The sequence below is a fragment of the Corvus cornix genome, chromosome 6 (genome assembly GCF_000738735.6).
Source record: "Corvus cornix cornix isolate S_Up_H32 chromosome 6, ASM73873v5, whole genome shotgun sequence".
NCBI lineage: Eukaryota > Metazoa > Chordata > Aves > Passeriformes > Corvidae > Corvus > Corvus cornix.
In genome coordinates, this window is record NC_046336.1 from 18,478,979 (window position 1) to 18,498,727 (window position 19,749).

The 19,749-nt window shown below is 41.3% G+C and overlaps 1 protein-coding gene across 1 annotated transcript in view; it reads left to right on the forward strand.

Moving 5' to 3' along the window:
• Positions 1–19,749, forward strand: part of ANTXRL (ANTXR like) — a 58,306-nt gene that overhangs the window by 1,736 nt on the left and 36,821 nt on the right. Inside the window, exons 2-9 of the mRNA XM_010411242.4 lie at positions 10,390–10,461; positions 10,591–10,662; positions 12,773–12,854; positions 12,957–12,990; positions 14,920–14,999; positions 15,113–15,181; positions 15,380–15,460; positions 15,564–15,624. Coding sequence (XP_010409544.1) covers positions 10,390–10,461; positions 10,591–10,662; positions 12,773–12,854; positions 12,957–12,990; positions 14,920–14,999; positions 15,113–15,181; positions 15,380–15,460; positions 15,564–15,624 — 551 coding nt within the window. The remainder of the gene's footprint in view (positions 1–10,389; positions 10,462–10,590; positions 10,663–12,772; positions 12,855–12,956; positions 12,991–14,919; positions 15,000–15,112; positions 15,182–15,379; positions 15,461–15,563; positions 15,625–19,749) is intronic.

A 19,749-nucleotide genomic window follows, 5' to 3' on the forward strand; every position in this document is an offset into this window, starting at 1 on the left:
TCTATTTCCCCGTTGGGAGAACTGATCAATCCATAAGGCCCTCTGCACAGCCTGCAAGAGGTAAAAAGTCACTATTACTCAGGATGTATATTTCTGTATTCAAGAAGGTAAGAAGTTATCATTAAGTAGTGATTCTGGTTTTAGAGGAAAAGAAGCTGAAGATCAAAGGCATTCTGCCTTTCTAAAAGATACACTAATACACCATGTGGTCATTGTTTTGTTTTTCTTTTGCTTGAACTTGTTCCTGAAGTAACCTTTTGTCCAGAAAGGACACTGTGGGGGGCTAGTGTTCTCAAATTCATTCCTGCCAGGCTTCCTAGAAGTGACTGGCACTGTCATTCTGCCCAGTTCCCACACTGAATTCCCTGTAGCAATGAATGTTGCTGATAGCAGTATGGGTTCTCTATCTTCTATAGTACAATTTCTTTGTTACAGTGACATTGAGTACCCCTAGCAATCTCCACACTGTGCCCCTGTGCTACTTTTCATCTATATTCCAGAAAGCACTTTACTGACTGTGCTGTTACCATTCATATTGTATTTGAGGAAATAAAAGCAGAGAAGAGAGCAATTTGCTCAGAGACACTGATCTTCAAACAGTAGGAAGTCGATCATGTAAGCAAGTTCCTCTCTAGTACTCTGGACCTGAAATAATGTATTTTAGCAAGCCACAGGTCTTTCCTTTTGTTTCAGATGCTGTCCACTCACTACACTGGTCTACTGGAAACTGGCTATGATCATGGTTGAAGTAAAAAGTCATGCATTTGGGTTCCAATGGAAAAATTCTCTTTAGCTTCAGTTGCAAACTCAGTCCTTATAAGCTTTGAGAGTTATACCAAAGAGTTCCTCTGTGGTAAAAAGCTGTGTTAAGAGTTACTTAGGCCCCTCAGTGGTTTTAGAATCTATCCCTGCTCCTAGCAAGTACACAGCATTGTGGTGGCAAAGCTGCTTTTGGTCTCAATGAGATTGCATTACAATCCATATGGGTAACGTTAGAGTGCCAGATCTTGGGAACCGTAGATCCTGTGCTGGCTGAGGGTGTATTTATCCCAGCTGTATTCTGTGACATCTGGCACAACACAAGGAGCTTTATGGAGGCAGGGAGGACTGACTGAGTGGATAGACCCTGGATTTTGGGACAGTCCATCAGAAAGGAACTAGATAGTGTTGAGAATTCATTAATGTTGAGAAGGGTAAGGGTATTTCAGGTAGAGAGAAGGCAGGAAGCCAGTTAGAAGCATCTGGTAAATCTGTAAATGCAGTGGACAATTTTTTTTTTAGAATTGGATCCATGCTGACATATATCTGTAAAGAATTCTGTCTCTACTTTTAGATGGGAGAAACCCCAGAAAAACCCAGCCATATACACCACAAAATATCCCCCTATGGCTTGGGGATTGCCTCCCTTTGTTGGTGCCCTGCCAGTCTGGAGTTAGATGCATTCAGCCTTAGTTAGCTGTCTAGCACTGGGATTGAAGTATTGGTTCTGTGAAAACACTGGGCTTTAATCCTGTGACCCTGTAGTGAGCTGAATGACAGGTCCTGTCTATAAAGTCAGCCTGGTTGAACCAAAAAGACTTTAAGTCTGCTTTGCTTCCCAATAGAAAGATGTAATCACACATCAGTAGGAGGCAATTTGGAAGAAGACAACAAACCTTTCTCCTCATGCAGTGTATGTTACTGCAATGACTTTGTTGGGGCATGATTTTTCCTTTTCATTCTGCCTGGCAAAGTCTCTGGGGATTTAGTCCTGCAGGCAACAATCATCAGATGGAAAAGATCATCTTCTGGTGAAGTTATTGGTGTAATACCTATGCTACCAATTAGAAAAAAGAAAATTGCTGTTTTCTTACCATTTTTCTCTGCCTGGAGTTGATTGCAGTCCTTCATGTTAACTCCATAGGATAGGCAAGATCAGAGCAGTGCTACTAAACCTTAGATGCCCCAAAAAGCTGGCATAATGAAAGGGAAAAGCAGCATGTGTAGGAGGGAGAGCAGCCATCATCCTCCTTAGGATTGTCTGACTGTGCCAGAGCTACATTAGGACTTGTTTGTCTCTGGGGATGCTTGAATGAGGAAATCTCTTGAAGCTGGAAGAACGGGACATTTGCTGGCTGCAGAGGCAGCTGCCTAAAGTCTGCAGTCTTGCACTGTCTCTACGTTGTGCTTTTTGAGTTATGCAGGCTTGAGCTTGTTTGGAGGTGTAGTGGAAGACTTTAAAGTATCGTATTGAAGCAGCAAAGATTCTTCTGTTTGCAACTAAGTCACTCTCTGATGAGGTAAGGCAGTATACATTGGAGTTGGCACACCTACCTCTCCTATGGCACGTAGTAAGATCAAGTCACTTGTGATAGCAAAGATCTCATTTTTACCTTTAAACCGCATAAAAAGCTCTTAAGCCAGACATAATTGATTGTTGAGTAGTTCTGATTTCCTTTGGTTGCTTCATGTGCTTATCCTGGTGCACAAAGGACTTGTTTCAGTCCCATCCCAAACTGTGGAGGACAGGCCCTGTTAGGGATTTGACTACTTGACCATCAGGTCTTATAGTGAAATATTTGTGCTTGAGAATGTAAATAACTCCCTTTCATCCTGCCTTGCTGTTAACATCCAGCTGTTGTTTGTAATCATATTGAATTGCACTTGAAGAGAAGAAAGGATGACTGACCTCTGGTGTTTCCTAATTATAATAGTGCCTGGTAGCATCATTATGATTGTTTATTAATGCAACAAATAGAAACCCTTTTAAAGCAAGGACTTAGACTTAGCATAAATATCTGCTGCTGGCAATGCTTGACATGACAGGTCTGAGCTCCACAGCTATCTGTGTTGCGATTTACCAAATATGAAGCAGTTTCTTGATTATTTTTGACTGTGAGGTAGAGAATAGTATTTTGTTATTTTTCCTATTTGGGATGTTTGCTAAAAGTTGTTTAGATTTTGAGGAAAAATGAGCTGCACAGGCTTGGGAAAATATTTCCTTTTTCTACAGTGCAGATTACAGCAGCAGAAATATATTGATAGTGTTGGCTGGTTTTCTTGGATTATAACTGTTATGTTCAGATGTTTGGCTTAACTACATTTTCTCCACTCCCCATTTTCCCCCTGAACTTCTGTATAGTCCCTCTTTGTCTCTTTGGGCCCACAAATGTATTGCCTTTCACATCAATTTTACTTTGTCTCCTGTGCTCCCAAGAGCTTCTGTGTCACCAGCAACTTTGATAAAGACATCAGTACAATGTGCCCAATCTCTCACTTGTAATCCATTTTGCAGCTGCCTCTCTTTAAATTTAGTAAGCCTTGCTCCAGAGGTGAATGTCGCTGGTGGGGAGCTGGTGGGGAAGAGCACAACCTCTTATTAGGTGGGATTTAGCTACCCTGTCCAATATCCTTCCTGATTTTGTTTTTTGAGTCTGTGCATCCCTTTTCAACTTGCCCTTGAAAGGACAGTTTTGTGGGTGTGGGAAGTGTCAGGAGGGAAACAGGTTGATCCTTCCTGATTTGCCAAAAGCTTTCAGAACAAAAGCTGCTTTTTGAGGTCACCTTCTATAATTTTAAGGCAACTAGAGGGAATTGCTGATCTCCACATATCTTGTTTTTTGCACAATATCCCATATTTAAAGCAAACAAAGAGCATTTGGTAAACACATTATTTGCTTCCCTCCCCACCCCCCCAGATTTCCTTGCCAATGGTTTGAATGAATTTAGCACTCATGAATTACAAGTATTAGTGAGAGCAAAATTTTTTTGCCTTAGGGTCTCACTGCACCCCTCTGCTTCTTTTCCTGCCTCACATAGTCCCTGCCTAAGATCATTAGGATGGAGCTGGACCTGTAGGAACTTCTCCAGCTTCTCTCTCCATGCTATCTCAGCCCACTGCCACTCTGTGTGCTGGTTTTGCACAGTGTGTGGGAAGGGGATGAGTGGCTAAACAACATTGTTGTGGTTGGAAATCAAACTGCTGGCAAAAATAGGTGTCCGCACACATATTCTATCACCTACATTAATTACATTTGCAAAGTTTGTATCGACTGACTTTTAAACCACTGCTGTTTCCACTAAACCACTGTTTCCTCTAAGTAAGAACATCTACCTCCTGCAGCCAGACTTCAGATAAGATATAGAACCTGATGCATGTCAGCTGAGAGGAGTTGCTGTCTGAACAAAAGTATCAGCTTTGTTCCTTTGATAACACTGATTTCTGTGTGCGCATTTAAAAGTGCTTTCTGACTTCCCTCACTTATAACTTGACCACATGGTCTACCATGACACCTCTCGTAATCTCCAACTCCTGTAAGCAGTATTTTTTTTTACTGTTTTCAAAACATAATCTGTTGGTATTTTGCCTTTGTATCTTTCTTTGTTGTGGTTATATTGCAGCCAGTGTTATGATTTGTTTACAACCAGGTATAATTGCTTGGAATGTTTCAAAGCAAATTTTTATTCTGTCTCATACATACCTATGTTATTTGAACCAGGTTTTATTTGTTTGTATTTTGTCTGGTATTTTTCTGCCAGCTTTGGCTTCTTTCAGGAAAAAAGAAATATTCAGGAAAACCAATTCTCCTTCCTTCAGTCCAAGAGAAAAATTCTTTATGAAACACAAGGCAAAGCTAATGGGTAATGATTATTTGACAGAAAACATGTACAGTTAACGGGAAGAAAAAGCCATGGCAGCTTGTCATTTGCAGTCTATTTATGCATGTAACTAAATCTGATTTATTTGGGGCTTGAGCCAAGGAAGTAAACCGTAAGATTCCCACAGACCTAGGATTATTATTCGTGTGTTCAGTGATTAAGAATTTCCTTACTTTTGTCTGGGTTTGCAGGCCAAATTCACTGTTCTAAACTGTGAATTTGCATGAGGTGTAGTAGGATTGAATCTTCTAATCTCAAATGGAGAAATGAATTGACTCCTGTGAGCTATTAACGGCTCAAGAGTTATATATTCCTGCTTCTGCCTATCATTTGCACCTTGTTAAGAGTGTTGCAGCATGGCTGGGATTGTGTGCCCTGCTTTGCTCCCTGTGTTGTGCTGCAGAATACCAGGATGCTCAGAGTGGGTCTTCTTGTCCTGATGCTGCTCAGAGCATCCCTGGAGCTTTACAGGGAGATCTGAAGTGGTTGAATGCAGTGAGCATCGCTTCTGAATTTCACTTTGTGCCCTGTTGTTGGTGAGGGACTTAGCAAGAACTATAGTATAGCACCAGGTGGACAGGGTTTGTGAATGAAATGGATGACTGTAGGATCAAAGGGCAGTGTTTTGTTTGAGGCATGATTTCAGAGAAATCTGTAATATTGCTGCAGACTTTATTCGTAGGACAAAAGCTAACTATGACATTAATGGGTTTGGTCATGAAACTTTTGGATTCATGTACTTTGGGTCATATGCTCGAATGCTGGCCTAGGATTAAAGCCCAGTTTGCAGTCACTTCTCTGCATCTTCCCCTCCCCATTCCAGCCCTTGTCTTGTCCATTAATGTTACAAGTACTCTGAAACAAGGGCTGTCTCAGAATGACTCTCTGCCCGTGTTTCTAATTGTCTCTGGAGCAGATGACAGAAACTAGTCCTTTCTTGCCTGGGTGCATCACCCAGTCAAGGTCCCTTCCATACTTGCTATATGCATTGTTTGGGAGAGGAGGACTCTTGTCATTTTGAATGCTCTGGTAGCTCAGAAGGGAGCAGAGGGGTGGATGAACACTCGGGCATGTCTGAAACCACAACAGACTAGATGCCCCAGGGTTTGCTTTTATTGCAGAGCCATTATTAGCCATGTGCAAGAATTCTGTTGTCTACAATGTGGCTGTGACCACAAAGAGCCCTCCAAATAACAATAGTGTCACATTTGTGAGCAATGGGCCATGTACAGGGCCACTGTTAGCTCAAGGGGGTAGAGACTTACGGGGACCTACAAACTTAGGAGGTCTTATACTCTCCTGACACCATATTCAGACTAAACCCAGCATCAGTAATAATGTTTCTTTTACTTGCTCCAGGATGTCTGGAATTGCTGCCTTCAGCTAATCTGCAATTGAGGAAAATGGGAATGGGGGGGTATGTGTATGTGGAACAGGACAAGGGGCAGCTCTGTGCTTTCAAGGGGTTTCACTCGGTCAGTTTCAGCAGGGATGAAAGGCTTTGGATCCTGCTGCCTTCTCTGTGTACATACGGTAATAAAAATATTTACTGTTTGGGTAGTGTTGGGGTTTTAACTTCCACTGCAAAGCTGCATGGCTGCTGTACATTGTACTGGGTTGATCCATGTGGGCTCCTGACAGTGAATTCAGTGGTAGCCGTGATTCATGTGTGCTCTAGGACAGACACAACTGGCCCTCCTGCTATTTGCCTGCTGAACTGACTGGGCTGAAAGTGGCACCCCTTATGCCAGGGTTGTGCTGCTTCGTTTCTCTGGGCTCCAGCTCCCATTGCTGCTGGGAGCACGTAAGGAGAGAAAGTTTCCAATTTATCTTGCCCTTTGTCTTCACAAACATCAGTGAAATACTTCAGATTGGATAGGCACAATTCTAACATGCTCATGGTTTTTATGCTGACGCAGAGCTCTGCTAAACCAGAAGGAATCACTCCAAAATTGGCAGGAGTGGAATCATGCCTTGGAATCACATCACTTCCTTCCACCCCCAGAAATACTCACTGCCCTCCTCTTTTCCCCCTCCTATCAAGCAGTAGCAATGTAAAATTAAGGAAAAGAGCAGCAGCAGGAGCTGCAGCAGCAGCTGCTCCTCCGAGCCCAGTCCTGATGAGGCTGGGAGGACATTCTTTCCTGTGTTGTGGTTTGCTGACTTTTCTCTTTGTCTTGTGTGTAATGGGAACACAGCTCATGGAGCAGGGAGCACGCTCAAGGCAAATGGCTTCTATGGGGTTTTTTTTAGCTTCACTTGAGCTGAATTATGGTCCCAATAGCATAAGTATAAACCTGGAGAAATTTTGCTACTTCTCTGGTCCCACTCCAGGTTTACCCCAGTGAAAGCAGCAGCAGAAACATGCTCTGAGATGCTTTCTGGAACATTCCAGCTGCCCACAGCAACTGTGTATTTTCCTTCACTGTGAGAATTATGGCACCTCTGAGGGCTGAAGCTTCACCATCCCACTTGACTCCAAAAGGTACACAAACTGCTTGTCAGCTGTGGGTCACCATCCACAGAGGTCTTGTGATGCCTCACTACTTTGCAGAGAACATTAGGCTGGCTGGGCTTCTTCAGCAGGGAAAGTGCAGGGAGGAAGGCCAGGGCCTGGCAGGGTAGTGGCAGCCTTTAATTGATGTGAGGGGCTGAACCAGGTAGGTGATGGCTGAAAGCAGGAAGTCTCCGAGGCGTGAGCCTGAAAGATGGATCTGACTGCAACACAGGCTTTCTTTTTTTGCAGACAGCCACGGTGCTGGCTCGGTGGACCTACTGGTACAAACCTCCACAACAGGATACATAAGTGACATAGACCCTGTCTGTGTCACTTCCCCACAGCTAGTCCCAGATGTTGATGGGGGTGGACCAGTGTGTGTCCCACCCCACCGCTTTTTTCTGCACAGTGATGATCTTTGAGGTGCTACATTTTTTTCTCCTAGTATGATCCAGCCACAAAGGGCAACAAGTTAGTTTATGCTGACAGAAGCAGTGATTTTGCAGTGTGAAAGGTAAGATTCCAAAGGCAGTGGAATGGCTCAGGATTTTCAATAGTGCAAGGCAGTTCTGTTTGTCAGTGGTGGAACTTGTATTTGATGACATAGTGTATCATATAGCAAATATTTTAGTGTTGTAATTTTTGGTTTAGTGTGCCATCAAAGCTGTCATTGCTGGAGGTATGAGGTCAGGCCTCTGGGGCAACAGAAACTATCAGGCCAAACCCAAGAAGCCTCCAAAGCATATATACACACACAGACACAAAATGGCCAAAAATGTCCTTCACAAATAGCTTTACAAATAAGGATATTTAGAGGGAAGCTTGGGTGGGAGGGAGGGGAAATCAGGCTCTTCTATAAGCCAGGCCATTCCCACTGGCATTCATGAGGAGTTTGACATGACTGGCATTGATGGCATTTTGGCACCATTTGCAGTGGGAGAAGACACCTGGACTTGGAGGAGTATGGTGGGGAAAGTGATTCAATGCTGATCACTTCACTGGTACTCCCTCTATGGGATTTTGAAACCAACATTTTCTTGCTAGTATTTTTGTCTGGCCTTGACTTTTTCCTGTTGATAGACTGGGACACTTTTGACACTTCCCAGCTGGTAAGCAACATGTGGGTGCAGAATTCCTCTTGGGGTGAAGAGCACCCACTGCTGTGCTGAAGTAACTCTGCTCTGCAGGGCTCAGTGATGTAGAGCTGGGCACTCTGAGAGCACAGTACACTTCCTGTGAGGACTAATCCATGACAGAGACCTCCCTCGTTTTTTGGGGGTGGGTGCCTATTGATTTATTACAGTCAATTCTCAGTCTTGCTGGCTGTACCCTTTCCAAGAAAAAAAAAAAAAAAAGGGAGAAAAAAGAAGTAATTCTGGCAGTCCTAAGAAGGTACTGGAAATGCTGGTTTGTTGCAGTTCAAAAGAAAATTTGCTGCTACTTTCTTTTTTTTGGATTACATCAGTGCCTCTGCAGCTGGCCACAGAAATTTGATACCTCATCTAAAATAGGTCAGTCTTTTCCAAGTAAGAGACTATGGCTATGCTGTGTGGGCAACTGACTTCACTGAAAATTTCAGGAGTTGAATTTAAGTCAGATGGCAAGCTCAGAATGAAATGGAAAGTGTTAGCTTCAGGGGGGTAAAGAATTTTTTTAGAAGTTGGGGGCTGTAGATGCATCTTGGATAGATTCAAGGAAAATCTTTGACTTCATCATGTTTTGAGATTTAGCCTGGGTCTTTCATAAAAATCCTGGAGAACTATAGGTGTTGATAGGGTTAATTTGGTAATAGTGCCAGCACCTTTCATTGGTGCTGTTCACAAATTATAAGCACGTTGTTGCATAGCACATATAAACTGGGGACTACAGAGCTGTGGTTTGAGCAGTCCCTAGTGTTTTGTTGCCCTCCCTTACTGCCTGAAAATTTCTTCATTCTTTTATAACCAGTTTGTTCTGTGAATGAATCACTAGTTCTCCAGAAGAGCAGCATGAAAGCACAGGGTTACACAAGATGATTTATTTTAGCTTATTTACTTCAGGAGATTCCTTTGGTCCTTGTCCCTTTATCTTTGCTCTTCTCCACTCCACCAGCACTGCTGCAGGGCAGGCAGTGCCGTCCTGCATTGCACATGTGGGCTTCTGTGTCTGACATACAAGGGCAGGAGTGACTGGCATAATATCACTTGGAAATCCCTTAGTAGAACTGAGGATTGTAGTATGTAATTATTTTCTCATGTTTACACAGAAAAATGCCTAACAGCAGTAAGAGGAATCCTACTGCTTTATAGTTAAGTTTCAGAACTTTGTTTTTAGTTCTGCATCTAAGCCCCTGTGATTTTGTGTGCCATTATTTCATTTATCCTGCTGTCTTTTTATCTGCCTGAGACACCTGATAGATGAGTTCAGCAAGCAAGGAAAGCAAATGGGTCATTCTTTCACAAACACCACAGTCCTAGGGAGGGCTTTAAAAACCATTGACTTTCATGCTTTGTAGCCTTTTTAATGTATTGAAAGTGTATGGTATAGATAAATCTATAATTTACTGTAGGGTTGCTGTATGCAAGGCTCTGTTTGAGGTCTCAGTCCCATCGGAGTCCCCTGCTAAGACTTGGCAGAAAAAAGCCAGGGAGTGCCACTAATGTAGTTTTGTATCATGGAAGTGGAGCAGGAGTGTGTAAGTGTTCTGCATGTAACTAAGTTGTCCAAGTTTTCGCAAGAAATCCATAATGGAGCCAGGGTTTGACTGCCCAGAACATTCATCCAGCAAATTATCCAAGAGTACTGCCTTTCCCTTCAGAATTATTTCAAAAGCTTTCTCTTTTGAAACAAGCAGTAATTCATGGAAACATTCTCCCACGCATTCTGGGAGAATAGAAGATCAGTCAAGACTTCCTGTGTGGCTGCAAGGGCATAGCTGTGCTCTAGGAAAGTAAATATTCCGATAGCAGATAATTTAATGAAGTCCAGTGAAATTAATTAAACTAGAAGAAAGTATTTATATTTAATACTATAAAAGGAACCAAAGCTAATGGTTTACTGAGCTTGTTTCAAAATTTTATGGTAAACTGTTTCAGACCTCTTACTACTTATCTGAGTCAGTGGGTTTTGTCTTCATGGTTCTTTTTACGGCTTTCAACACAACTCTGTGTAATTTGTGTCCCTAACCACCTTTGGAGTAGGCCAGGCTTAAAATTTAAAGTGGAACAAGGAATTTCACTGCAAAGGAAGATTAATCAATTATGTTTTGTATGCAGATCTGGAAGTGTCAAAAATCATTGGACTGAGATTTACTCCTTTGTGGAAAGCCTAGCTGAGAAGTTCATAAGGTAAAGTTCTTTTGAGATGATACTTCAATTTCCTGTATATAATTTTTTTTTGTTGTTCAGTGCTTATTAGAAAATGAATTTCTGCTGAAGTAACGTGTGATGTGGATCTGGCCTGTTCTTCTCTTTCAGTCCAATGTTGCGGATGTCTTTCATTGTTTTTTCTTCACGAGGCACTACGATCATGAAACTAACAGAGAACAGGCAAGTACCTCCCACAGCATTCCTCCAGAAATACCCTCTGTCCCTTCTCTCAAACAGCGAGTGGCCCCACACCCAGAATTTGGAGATCTGTCTTGGTCCTTGGTGTGGCGCCAACTGAAATCCTCTCCTCCATTCCCAGCTGGAGGAGGGCTTAGAAGGTGTTTGGGTGTCCCATTTCAATTTTCTCTTCAGCTTTGTAAGAGAAAGGTAGCACTGGGCTGTCTGTTCTTTACTGTGGTATTGCACAGTGGGAGAAACTGCATTTCCAGCTGAGGGTTCAGGTACATACTTGTTATCCCCAGCTCCCCAGATAAGGGTAATTTTTGTGTAAGATCTCAGACCCTGAACTGGTGAGCAAAGGAGTGTCTGAGGGTCCCCCAGTGCCCTTGGAAGGGACTCAAAGCCCTGACCTTTACACCAGCAGCTGCTTGTCCCCAGTGCAGGAGCAGGACCTCACCAGGCTGTGGCACCCCTCTTCTGGGCTGCCTGCAAATGGTACCCATGTAGGGATGGTTTGTAAAGCCAAGTGACAGGCTTTGTAAAAGAAAAAGCTGGAGCAAAATTTTTGTTGCCAACTTCACAACCAAATTCTCTTTCTTTAAAAAACCCCAAACCGCCACTGAAAAAAGCCCCAACACAAAAAAATCCCACCCCCCAGAAAGTATTATTTTTAAAATTTATTTTGCCTTACACATACAAATCCCCGTCATTGGGGTGTTTCTAGGTATTTTTTTTTCATTTCAGCTTAAAGCCTTCACTTTCACTGCTGCTGCTGTCTGTGTGAGAGGGCCTCAATAGTACAGGGCACCCTATAAAATAATGGGAACTTTGGAGCAGAAAGAACAACTACTCCCTCAACTTTGTACTCCAGGGTCTCATCCAAATCCAAAAATCCTGCAGGGCTCTTGCATTTCTGCTGGCTCCCTTGAGTTTTGTTTCTGGTCTCCATGTATGTTGGTGACAGAGCTCAGACTTGCTTACATTTCCCTGGGTGAATCTCCTCTTTGCAAGGTGGAAAGTAGACAGGAGCCCTCCGTCAATATGCTGAACATGGTATTAGAGTGCTTCCTGTCCTGAACTCCTGTTCCCTGTATGGATCACTCTGTGCCTTTTCAGCTCATTTATACCTCAGAATGGTAAAAATGGGACTTTTGCCCTATGGACATCCCCAACCCCAGTTCCTGATTTTTACCTTCATCCCATATAGCCTCCTGTATTCTCTGTAATTGTGATTGTGTCATCTAAAATACCCAGTTGCAAAATGGAGTTTAGAAAGGTTCTCACTATTCCCTTAAAAAAAGGCTGCCCCATGGCATCTGGAGCTGATGTTTGAACTGCCTGTGTGTGTCTTATCTGTTGAATATTTGTGCCTTGTGTTCCACTAATATAATGAAAACTTCATCAAGAATCAGGGTCTTTTGGTGATCAGTGGTCAATTAAATTATTAATGTCCCTGAACAATTCTCTTGGTTGATAGGTGTTTGGGGAGTAAGAAGCTGTGCAACAGGGGTCATGACATGCATGTGCCTCTCTTTCCAGGGAGTAATCTATGCCCCAGGAAGGTTGATCAGTCCCTGTTCTAGGATAGGAAATTCTCATCATTCCCATCCTGTTCTCTTATCTTTTGGCCTCTGTCTTTTAAAATGGAAAAATCCTAATCCAGACTGTTGTGATGACTGGTTCAATATGGAGTTTTAATTTGTCCCGTTTTTGTGACAGGGTCATAAGCTTTACAACTCTGTTGTGTACTGCAGTTTGTCAAAGTTTAATATCTGGCATTGGCTTTAATTCAATCTTATCCTGAGAGTATATGAGAATGAAGGAGCAGGGACAGAATTGCATCTTTAAAATATGTTACCCTAATGCTGTACCCTATGTCTGGTTTTGTGCTCCCCTGTGTGTTTGGCTTAGAAATTGTGGGGTTTGAAAAAAATCTTGGTTCAACCAGTGTTTCAACTGATGCCTGTGCACTCTGTGCAGTTGATTGACAGGGTGCATAATCTAGCTGTGGTACAGGAATATCTCAACAACAACAACAACAAAAAAATCTTCTAATAAAATGTTTTCCTGGGATTTCTTTGTTTATTTCTGGTTTTTTTTCAATCCAAAGGGAAGCCATAAGACGAGGGCTCAACATTCTTAAGGAAGAACTCCCTGGAGGAGACACCTTCATGCATGAAGGATTTAAAAGGGTACACATCATGGCACCTACTTTCTTTGTTTTACACATATAAACTTTGCTTACTTCCTGCTGGTATACTTCAGAGCTAACCATGTTCTACACTTCGTTGCAGGCAAATGAGCAAATTTACCATGAAACCTATGGAGGTATGTGTTGTATATCATTCATAGTGGATATCTGCATGGAAAAGACAGGGATTATAGTTCTTTTTATGACCTGCAGTAAACCCGCTGCAAGATGTATTGGAGAAGGAGTGGTGTTATGCAACACTGCATTCCATTTTGATACAGCCCTACTTTTATATGTGTGATTCATGGTTTATTGAGATCAGAGAAGACCAGTATGATCCCAGATCTGACCATTGCAGAATGCAGACCAAACCATTGCAGCCGGAGCTGCCCATCTTGCACCCAGGAGACAGGAATACCCGCGCTCTCCTTCTTCTGTCCCGATGCACTCACCCCATCTGCTTTGTGGTCCCACATCCTTGTTCTCATTAGTGTAGGTGTGAAGGAGGACTTTGCATCGGTGTGAATGATGTGTGTTCAGATTCTGAGTTGCTAAAATGTGCGTTTTCACTAAATTTTTAGAAGTGTATTTGTGGTTTTTTTCTGTGCCGAAAGAAGACCTAGTTAGTTAACAAGACTTGCCTAGTTCATACCCTGGTGTGAGGTTGCTCTCATTTGTGAGCTGATTGTCTCTTTGGAAGATGGAGAAACAGGTCAGTGGTTTTTTATTAAAATAGGCTGTGTGAGTAGGGGCAGCAGCTCTGCACAGTGTTGCAGCTTTTCTGCCAGTAAAATCAGGAGTCCTGAAGTGTCCGACTGAAAACAATTTTACTTCATAGTATATAGCTGCGAGCTAATCAAGTATTCAATTTGTAAATTGAATTAGGAAAGAAAAAGAGTAGATGAGATCTGGATTTAGAAGCTAAGCTACCAAGGAAGAAACAAGTGTTGAAAAGAAAACAAAATAAGATCTCCAGGTTTTTTCAGCATTTTTCAAGGGTGCTGGGCAGAGAAAAAAAAAGGGAATCCAAGCTATTTTTTCCCCCAAGTTGCAGGTCATTTTTTTAAGATTTATGTCTGTGTCTGACATGACATGGGAAGGACTGCATGGCATAAGAAAACTGTCAGAACTAATCAGTCTTTAATTTCAGCCAGTATGGGGGAAGACACTTGAAACTGTAGCAGATTATTTTGAAAAAATAACAAATACATGCCTGAAAGTAACATGTATGTGTATTATTTACTTGGCTTAAGAACTATGGACTCAAAATGGTTGGTTGAACCATAGTTTGCATGTTAATTTGGTCTAATTTTGTTAACAGGTTGCATTTTTCTAGGTAGCAATGTATTCTATATTCCATTACATATATAAATCTCTGCAGTCTATACAACCTTTTCACTTAAGTTTAGATGGGATATGAAATGTTGTATCACAAGACATGATGTCTTTCTAATGAATCTGATCTTAAGATTTTCACATGCTCAGAATTCCTATGAATTTCACTGGAAGTTCTTGTTGCTTGAGAACTGTAGGACTGACCTCCCTATAGAAGCCCATTTCATGCCATGTTCAGTGGGGTTGCTCTTTCAAAGCCTGCTGGAGGGGAAGGTAGGATGGCAGGAAAGCTCCTTTTGCTGAGCTATCTCTTACCACAATCTCTGGCCAATGTTTATCTAGAGACAAATTTGTCAAGAGAAGAGGGGAAACCTCTCCTTCTCTGCAAACCCATTTCGTCTGTTCTCCATGTGAAAGGTCTGGCTGTAGTCTTGGTAGGTGATGTATTTAATGCAGAACAGAAAGGTTGGTGTGTGGGCCTCGTTAGAGCAGCACTCCCCCTCCAGTGACGCTTGTGATGTGAAGGTGTGCAGGTTTTGGCTCATTGCATGCCTTGCATCTGGCCTTCAGCTGGTGTATCACCAACTCCATACAAAGCAGGCTGAGAGTCTGGCCTTATGGGTTTGTATTTATTTGTTGGCAGAAAGGATTGCCTCACTCCAAACATTTTTTTCCATTGCTGAATCTTGTGTCATGTGTATGCAATCTGTTGTTAACTGCCCTCCGTGTAGGAGTTCGGACCGCGAGTGTGATTATTGCCCTGACGGATGGAGAGCTGCAAGATGCTCAGTTTTATTATGCTGAACAAGAAGTAAGTCACTTCTGTGTTTGTCCAAACTAATTTATGTCAAACCTGTACACATTTACTGCTGGCTCCACTGATTATATAGCTTTGCACTTAATGGCAGTTCTTGGTTTTTTTAGGCCAACAGAGCCAGAAGCTTTGGAGCTATTGTTTATTGTGTTGGAGTGAAAGATTTCAATGAAACTCAGGTAACTTGCTTGCTTTCTCTTGTGTTTTTCTGTTATGCTACTGCACAAGTAAGGGCATCAGATGAAGGCATTTATTTAATTACTTGAGGCATAAATCATTTTGTGTCAGTGTGATGTCTTTTAACAAGTATGAAAGGGCCTGGTTTTGTTCACTGTAATTTTGTTTTCCTCATGATTTATGATTGTCTTTCTTTGCAGCTGTCAACGATTGCTGACAGCATCGATCATGTTTTTCCAGTTAAGGGAGGCTTTTATGCCCTAAGAGGAACTATTGATTCAGTAAGTTGGATATTCTGAAATGCAGTAAAGGGTGCCCTTTCCTGCATTAATAAAACATAGATGAAAATGGTTACCAAAAAATTCGCTTATCTAAATCTTTTAGATTCTGAAGAAGTCTTGCATTGAGATCCTAGCAGCTGAACCATCCAGTGTTTGTGCAGGAGGTAAGTTTCCACAAGAACAGTGTGTTAAGGCAAATGAATCACACTGATGAAATGTCAGTAACTACCTAATGTGGTATTGGAGACGAAGCCTGTGGTTGTGTTACAGCATCCTCTCAGGCCATGGCTAAAGCCCTGCATGTTCCTTCTCAGCTTGAGAAAAACATTCTGACAATAAACATGCAGCTGCTGTGACTGAGTACCAGCTTGGAGAGTTGACAGAAGTAACAGCGAATTGGGGACACCACTTTTTAAAAAATCTGAGAGAGAAGAAAAGTAATGTAAAGCCAGACTCTGCCATTGCAGCAGAGTAAGAGTGACACCATAAGTTTGCTGCAAGGTACAGTTTTCAGCATGGTTATTTAGCTCTAGTGTTAGTGTCTTGTGTTCATTCCCTTGTACACTGTAAAAGGGAGCACATAAAAAATGGCAATGATGCATGAAAGCTGACCTTGATGTTTTAGGGTCTAAAGGCAATATCTCACAAATTTCTGGAAAGACTGCATTCCTGGGATCTGCTAAGACTTGTCAGCAGTTAGAACAAGATTTTGCAAAACACTTACAGAAATGTAAGGTTTATTAAACCAAATATGATTTGCTGCATAGGCCAAGATACCTCTTGTGTTTTCTGAAATGCTAATGTTTTACTTGTCTGAAAGAACCATTTTTCTTTATGGTAAACATGAAGGATACCCAGAGGAGTTGTTGATAATTTCATGCCTTTCGTATCTAGTATATTTAACTTGGATTTGTTCTGGTTTATGTTAGCAATTCTTGTGCTGTGTTTGTATCTACTGTAGAAGCCATTGCAGCAGAGTAAGAGTGATACCATAAGTTTGCTGCAAGGTACAGTTTTCAGCATGGTTATTTAGCTCTAGTGTTAGTGTCTTGTGTTCATTCCCTTGTACACTGTAAAAGGGAGCACATAAAAAATGGCAATGATGCATGAAAGCTGACCTTGAAAACAGATAAAATATGAAACTCATGAAAAATTTAGTATCACAGAAGAGAAATTGTTCACTCTTCATTTTCACATGTCAATCACTATATGATCTTACCCTGAATGTTTCAATTTAACATGAAACATCCTTGTGTCTCTTGAATTATTCCTAAGTATATTATTGTGGACTAGATGTAAAATCTCATCTGTAGAAAATTTAAAGGAATGATTTTACTTTTAAAAATATTGTGGAGTTGAATTTAAAAAAACTGTTTTAAAGCTTTGACATTTAAAGCTTTTTATCTCATAATGATACTTTCCTATTTTTGCCTAATTATTGTATACCTAACAATTTTTTGTGCAAAGCTTATTGCAAGATATCCTGTTAAACAAAAATTCATTTAGCTACATGAAAATGTGAGCATTCCAATAGGAAGGATTTCAGTAGTATTCTTTCAATTCTTTGGAACAATGTTAAGAATATTGGAAAGTTGAATTTGAAATAATTTTTTCAAATAGAATGTTGAAAATATCTTTATGGAGTATTTAAGAAAAAAATTCTGAAGAAAAAAATTTCTTTCAATAAAATTAATATATTTCAGCAAAAAGAGTAGAATTTCTTTTTTTTTTCCCAAAGGATAATGAGTTCAAGCCACTTCAATTTTTGCTAAGCTTGCTAGGTAACAACTTTATGACAAATGTGATTAAAATTACACAAGTACTCTTTAAAAATAGTTTGCCCTTACAAAAAGACCCCAAAAAATATTGTTGCCTTACTTGGATTTGTAGAAGTTTTTCATTGCCTTTGTGGGAAGCAAGATGAATATAAACTGGGCAGAATCAATTTCTGTGTGTTGCTGCTGATTCAGCAAGGTAGTGCTTTCACTTTAAGTGAAAGTGCTTTAAGTGAATTCTTTCCCACTAAATTCTGAGGTTTGCTCTGTCCCTGTTGTTCTGTTGACCAAGCAAGGGCTGGCACATGGTGAAGTTTTGCTGCCCAATCTCCACGTGCTTGAAGGTTTGTTTGTAGCAGCAGAGAGCTTGAAAATGGGAGGAAGCCAGAGCTGCAGCTCCACATGGTGTGCACTGTTTGTATACTGTTGTATTTAAAGTATTAAGGTCTTAAGCACTAAGAATCAGGCCTGTAATAGCATTTATTATTATCCTGTAAGCCACGGCTGAAATTACCTCCTGCAAGAGGTTTTATAGTATGAGGTTACAAATATTTACATTTGTGCTTAGATTTATTATCCTTTATTATCCCTCTTAATTCAACTTAGCTGGAGGTTCATCTGTATAGCTGTGTGCACCACTGTCTCCTGGAAGGAATCCCCTGGGATTAAACTTTTTTCATGGTAGTGTGAATCCAGATCTTGAGTTCAGTTCACTGGAGAGTTAGCGTTACTCTATATGTAATGTGGTTTATTTTTTTAACGTGCTTAATTTGGACTTTACTTCATAGGCTTCACTATTTTTTTGCATTAACATCAGAATTTTTATGCATTTTCAATACAGGTAATTACTGATATAATTTACTGATAATGATTATTGTGTTAAGATACATAGCCACTGAAACCTACATCAAAACATATGTATACACTTGCATGGTGGATGTACCCACTGGCTGAAAATTAGAAGGTAACATTTTCTAGAAATTCACCATTCCTTGCCTTTTTGGGCTAGGAATGTTTGTTTGCCTGGTTGGTTTTTCAAATACATAATAGAAATTTGCATTTCAAAATGATGATTGAAAAATAATAGACCTCTGAAAAGAGTGCAGTATATTATCACACTCTCCAGCAAAGATATTTATCTGTTTACAGCCCTGAAATGTGTGTCTGTCCACACTTTTGTATGAAACTTACCTGAGTGAGGTGATAATTGGTTTAGCCTTTATTTAGCATTGCTGATAATTTTTGCAATTTGGTTTGAGATCATGCGGGGTTTGTATGGCTCAGTGGAAACAAGTTATGATCAGGGCTTAAAGCAGGGTCTGAGCCACTCCTTTTAAGTGTTCTCGTAGTTACTACTGCACTGGTGATTACTGATGATCTTGGCTTCATTTTTGACTTGCCAGAGGTTTAGTAAAAGGCTAATGGAACAATTTCTGTGTGTTGACAATTCCAGTTGGGACTCTGGCTTTCTGTGACAAAGCTATCCGGCAAGTCAAGTTACAAATTGATCTCGTCGTATTGTGACAGCTATCTGATGTTTAATGCTTTTTGACCCTGCAAATTCATTGTCCCCATTGTGGAGCGGTGTAGTTGGGTCCTTCGTGTTCCCTCTGATTTAAAGTGACCAAGACATGCAGCCTGTAAGCAGGCTATCAGTGCAGCATCAGAGGTGCCTCATATCCCGTTTGACAGCATCATTGCTTTGATTATGCTTATGGTACGCAGATGTGATTGAAAGGTTTTGTTGGATGTGGCATCCTAGTGGCCACATCAACTACCAGGTGTGGATGAAAGCAGTCAGCTTCTCATCAGAGTCAGAGAAGCGGAGCCGACAGCACAGCCAGTGCACACCAGCCTCAATCTACCATCTCGCTGCCAGCGCCGCCCGGTTATTTCAGTGCTGACCTTTTTCCCTTCGCTGTCTTGTCAAAAGCTGCAATCTGTGATCTGACAGTAACTAAGGCAGAAAAGGACGCAGCCAGGGCCAGAGCACAAAATTAAATGGAATTAGCCATTTCAACAGACCATCATCCAGAGCACACTAATGCTCCAGAGCAACCAAGGGGACAGGTTTCTGAACAGCAACAACAAACCCAGTACCAGCTGTTTACATTTCCCTGCAAGTCTGGTGTATTGTCAGCTTGTGTTGGTGGACAGGTTACTGCCCAATCGCGTGTTCACAACTGACTGTGCAGAGTGGCCATCACAGTGAAAAGAACGGCGGGAGAGGTAAACTGTCCTGACAAGACTAAACTTCTAGGTGTAGCTTTTACCTTTGATGTCTTGTGTTGAAAGTTTCTTACTTGCTGCATCTTTTTAAAGACACTGAAACAGCTACCAAGTAAGCTTTTGTGATTGCTGCCTTTTAAGGCCATTAATTCATGAGAAGGGGAAGAAAAATTTAAGTACAGTTTTGTTTTAGCAAGCTTCTTCTAAAATATAAAATATAAAATTGAGATGGGGAAAAAAATTATCACCTTGGCTGGGTGTTTAAGCCATGGTGAATTGGACTGG